Here is a 5,412-nt window from a genome sequence, read left to right as displayed (position 1 = left end):
AGACTAGACTGTAATCTAGACTATAAACTAGAATATAGACTAGAATATAGACTACAATATAGACTAGACTATAGACTAGACTATAGACTAGATTATAGACTAAACTATAGACTAGACTATAGACTAGACTATAGACTACACTATAGACTAGACGATAGAATAGACGATAGACTAGACGATAGACTAGACGATATAGTAGACTATAGGCTAGACCATAAACTATACTATAGACTAGACTATTGACTAGACTATTGACTAGACTATTGACTAGACTATTGACTAGACTATAGACTAGACTATAGAATAGACTATAGACTAGTCTATAAACTAGACTTTAGACTACACTAAGGACTATAATGTAGACTAGACTATAGACCAGACTGTAGACCAGACTATAGACCAAATTATAGAACAGACTTTAAACCAGACTATAGACCACACTATAGTCTACTCGATAGACTAGTTTATAGTCTAGTCTGTATTCTAGTCTGGACTGGACTATTGGCTAATCTGTCCTCTGGGCTGCCAAGAAGACTGTAATATGTACTATTGATTAGAATCTAAGCAGGACTCTAATCCTATGCAATATACTAGAATGTAGTCTGATCCAAAAACTAAGCTATATAAAAGAGTACTTTCTGGACTATGGACTGTACTATAGTCTGTTATATAGGTTATATTCTTAACTGCATACTGAAGGCTATAATATAATCTGTACTATAGACTAGAAGTCTTTCTCTTGACTTTCATATCGTATGTCAATGGGTATTCTCTCACAACTTAATGGTTTATATTTCCGAAATCCTTTTCCGACTACTTTGATCTGTTAACAATGCTATGCAGTTAATAAATGAAGTCTATGAAGCTTTCTTTCTAAATCCCCCCCTTTTCCAAAACTTCCCTCCACACCATCGTAGTATCGCAAATCATGAGAACAATCATTGTGAAATTTCTTATATTATTAAGATTTCTGAAATATAATTATTTCACCTAACTCCCCCCTCTCTCAAACAGATCTATACTCTCAATCCAAAATTACTCAATAATACCCAGTTTGCCACTCACGATTTTTTGGTATTCAATCGTGTTCCCAAAGTGGGCAGTGAACAATTGATCGAACTGATACGTCGTCTTAGTGAAGTCAATGGTTTCGGTGTTAGTCGTGCTCCCTTTTCCGAACCAGTTTTATATCATTTAGACGATGCCCAACAGGGGGAATTGGCCGAGAAAATACACAACATGGGTTCACCATATGCCTATTCCATGCATTTTAATTATATCAATTTTCGTTTATATGATTTGCCCCAACCTATTTATATAAATATGGTTAGGGATCCAGTGGAGCGTGTTATAAGTTGGTTCTATTATCGTCGCACCCCCTGGAATGCTGTGCAAACATTTAGGATCACTAAACATTTTCGTACGTCTCAGTTCTATAAGAAAAATTATGAACAATGTGTGTTGGAAAAGGATCCCGAGTGTGTTTATATGGAGGGAGCTAATTTTGAGCAGATGCAGGCCCAGCATGTAAGACAATCGTTGTATTTCTGTGGACATGAACCCGTATGCGAGTAGGTGTTATATGATAATAATTAAGGAGTTGAACTTATATATTTGTTCTTTTGATTGCTTTCCCTTTAGACCCTTTAATTCCTATGGTGCCTTACAGCAGGCCAAGGAAAATGTCGAACATGATTTTGCGGTAGTGGGCTCATGGGAAGATGTTAATGTTACCTTAAAAGTTTTGGAATATTATGTGCCCAAGTATTTTAGAGGCGTCACCAAATTGTATTATGGTAAATTTACAATTTGCTTTTAAAAGTTTTGAAATTCTTTTAAATTTACTTCGATTTTAGATGATTTACATGGTTTGGCTAAGGAAAAGCGTAATGGCAACGCCTGGAAACCACCAGTTAGTGATCGTATAAAGAATATGGTTCGACAGAATTTTTCCCGAGAATATGAATTTTATCATTTTTGCAAACAACGATTGTATAAACAATATTTTGCTTTACAAAATTTGGAATAATATGAAACGCATTAAAAGCTTTAATTTAATAAAGCTTTTGACTTAAAGCATTGTAAATAAATTAGAGATTGTGTTTATTGAAATAAAAACATGAAATAATTAGAAATTTTTCTTTGAATAAACATTTTTGTATAAAAAGCTTTTTCTTTAAAAAGCTCTTTTAAGAAGGGAATATGTACCTAGTAAGAAAGTTTAGTACAAATTGAATTAACAATAATTGTTTGGCAAAACATGAAATATTTAAAAATTGTTCAATAAAGCTTTTTCTAAAAAGTTTTTCGTTTAAAAAAGCTCTTTTATGAAGGGGATACTTAGGAGATAACTTATTTCATATTGAACTGTATAATATTTGTTTTCATTAAGAAAGCTTAATACGAGTTTACAGAAATAAGCTTTTAATAAAATGAGTAATAAAAAGCTTTTGATTAGAAACCTAAAATTTAAAAAAGCTTCATTACGAATAAAGAAAACCATAAACTTTTTTAAGAAACTTATAACGTTAAAGGCTTCATGTAAGTTGTTTATTAAAAAGCTTTGAGCTTTTAAAATCTTTTGAATTAATTAAAAAGCTTGTTATTTAGTAAAAACTTTAAGAAAGCTCATTGGGTTAAAACTTTAAGAAGTCTTAGAGAAAGCATTTGAAAGCTTTTCTAGCTAAAGCTTCAAAAAGTCTTTTTGACTTAAAGCTTTAAGAGAGTTTTTTGACTTAAAGGAAGCTTTTGGAGTAAAAACTTTTAGAAAGCTTGTTGAGGTAAAGCTTTTAGAAAGATTTGTAAGTTAAAGCTTTTAGAAAGATTTTTGAGGTAAAGCTTTTAGAAAGATTTGTGAGTTAAAGCTTTAAGAAAGCTTATTGGGTTAAAGCTTTAAGAAAGCTTTTTGAGGTAAAGCTTTAAAAAGGCTTTTTGAGATAAAGCTTTAAGAAAGCTTTAGATGTGTATATAACAGTAAAAAGACTTTCAAAGCAATAACAACAAAGCTTTGAGCTTTTTGAGGTAAAGCTTTTAAGTTAAAGCTTTAAGAAAGCTTTTTTCGGTAAAACTTTAAGAAATTTTCAGCTGTGTATACAAAAGTAAAAAGATTTTTATAACAATAATAAAAAAAGCTTTAAACTTTTGCAAATCATAGAATAAACTTATGAATTAACTAGAAAAGCTTATTATTGAGTTAAAAGAAAGCTCATTGGCTTAACTAAATCTTATTGAGGTCAAGCTTAAAATAAGTTTATCGAGCTGAAGCTTTAAAACAGCTTATTAAACTTTATGAAAGCTTTTTGAGGTAAACTTTATGAAAACTTTTTTAAGGTAAAGCTTTTTGAGGTAAAACTTTAAGAAAACTTCAAAAATGTATACAAAAGTAAAAAGGTGTTTTTAAATCAATAAGAAAAAGCTTTTTGGGTCAAACTTCTAACATCTAGAATGATAACAACTTTAAAAGCTTCTTAATATTTAATAAATTATGTAAATCACCTCGGTTGTTTTTAACCCATAAGCTCAGCTTCTATTAACATAAGGTTTCTCGCCATTAAAATTTGGTAATTTTAACAAAAGCTTTTTAAGCTTCTCAATTTACATAAACTGCATAAAGCTGTTAAAACTTAATGCTTATGGTAATCCTCATAAAGCTTTCTAGTTATGAATTACAAATTCCTTCGTTAACCTTTTAATTTTTACACTTTACGACCCGAATACACAAAAAACAGTTAGAGTCCCTAAATGCCCAACAATTAAACAATACCCGTCTCGCTGATATTGATATACTCTTCTTTAATCGCCTTGAAAAAGTGGGCAGCATATCCATGACTGAATTCCTTAATACACTCTCTGAAATCAATGACTTCATACCACATCGTAATGCACCATATCCAGAGAAAAACTTACTGCAATCAGCCAAAGAGGAATTTGAACTTGCTGAAGAGATAATGGAACTACCCGAAGCTTCATCTTATGTGGAACATATAAATTATATAAATTTTACTAAACTTGAATTACCACGACCGATTTATATAAATTTAGTACGTCATCCCATTCAAAAGGTAATGAGTGCCTATTACTATATAAGAACCGATTACGTTTATAAGAAATATGAGCGATATACCCCAATGACAGCGGAACAATTTAATATGACATTTAATGAGTGTGTTAAACGGCAGATAAAACCTTTTTGTGTATTCGAGCCCCAGATAAATTACAATCATGATTGGCGAAGACTTGCCTTGTATTTTTGTGGAAATAAAAAAATTTGCCTGTAAGTTGGAGTTGATGTGAATACCTATTTAGGGAAATTATCCGATTAACCGATTTTTAACGACTACTTGTACACATTCTTGAAGCTTGCAAAACGAAAGCTCTTAAATCTTGTTGATACACTTTCAAACTCTACCAACTTTATGCTTTAAGCTTTTTATCTTCCCAAAGTTATGAGATTCTCACCTCAGCTTTAAACTTTTCCCCACCCGCCCCTAGTGCACAATATCATAAAGCTTTATATAACTTAGACTTTATTTCTAAGAAAAAAGTTCTAACTTTCTCTTATTATTCTTATTGAAACAACAAAAACATTATTGTAGTTAGAGTCGTTAAATGCTCGAAATTTAAACAATACACGTTTGGCTGAACGTGACATACTCTTCTTTAATCGCCTCGAAAAAGTGGGCAGCACTTCCATGATGGAATTGTTAAAGAGTCTTTCGTTAGTCAATAATTTCCAACCGCATCGTAATGCTGCATATGATCGAAGACCCCTACAAGAAACACTCGAAGAGGAAACCGAATTTGCCGATGAATTAATGTCACTACCCGATGCCTCTTCATATATGGAACATACAAATTGGATTAATTTTACTATGCATGATCTACCGCGTCCGATTTATATGAATTTAATTCGACATCCAGTGCAAAAAGTAATCAGTGCTTATTATTTTATAAGAACACCAACGGTTTATGCCCGCTACAAGGATGTTATACAGATGACGTCAGAAGAACTTAATATGTCCTTTAATGAATGTGTTAAACGTCAAATAAAACCACATTGTGTATTCGATTCTCGTACGATATATAATCGCGATTGGAGAAGATTTTCACTGCATTTTTGTGGAAATAAAAAAATTTGCTCGTAGGTTACATCTTGCTTCCGGAATTCTCAAAACTTGCACACAGATTAGGTTCTTAAGAGAGTTTTTCATCGGGGTCCAATAACAAATGGATATACATTTTTAAAGCCAATTTTAAAACCAAAAGCTTTCCTTCCAAAGCTTTCTTATAAACTAGAGCAAAAACTTTCACTAGACTATAGACTAGACTATAGACTAGACTATAGACTAGACTATAGACTAGACTATAGACTAGACTATAGACTAGACTATAGACTAGACTATAGACTAGACT

The 5,412-nt window shown here is 31.8% G+C and overlaps 2 protein-coding genes across 2 annotated transcripts in view; both read left to right on the top strand.

The window, feature by feature from the left end:
* LOC124420004 (heparan sulfate 2-O-sulfotransferase pipe-like) overlaps positions 1 to 2,520 on the top strand; it is a 103,878-nt gene extending 101,358 nt beyond the window's left edge. Inside the window, exons 6-8 of the mRNA XM_046951454.1 lie at positions 1,015 to 1,571; positions 1,642 to 1,796; positions 1,857 to 2,520. Coding sequence (XP_046807410.1) covers positions 1,015 to 1,571; positions 1,642 to 1,796; positions 1,857 to 2,029 — 885 coding nt within the window. The 3' untranslated portion in view covers positions 2,030 to 2,520. The remainder of the gene's footprint in view (positions 1 to 1,014; positions 1,572 to 1,641; positions 1,797 to 1,856) is intronic.
* Positions 2,521 to 3,824: 1,304 nt separating this feature from the next.
* Positions 3,825 to 5,412, top strand: part of LOC124420003 (heparan sulfate 2-O-sulfotransferase pipe-like) — a 2,623-nt gene continuing 1,035 nt past the window's right edge. The window contains exons 1-2 of the mRNA XM_046951453.1: positions 3,825 to 4,061; positions 4,596 to 5,140. Coding sequence (XP_046807409.1) covers positions 3,825 to 4,061; positions 4,596 to 5,140 — 782 coding nt within the window. The remainder of the gene's footprint in view (positions 4,062 to 4,595; positions 5,141 to 5,412) is intronic.

Source organism: Lucilia cuprina, chromosome 5, assembly GCF_022045245.1.
Source record: "Lucilia cuprina isolate Lc7/37 chromosome 5, ASM2204524v1, whole genome shotgun sequence".
Classification (NCBI taxonomy): Eukaryota; Metazoa; Arthropoda; class Insecta; order Diptera; family Calliphoridae; genus Lucilia; species Lucilia cuprina.
The sequence above is the reverse complement of the archived record's forward strand: the minus strand, read 5'-3'. Positions and strand labels throughout refer to the sequence as shown.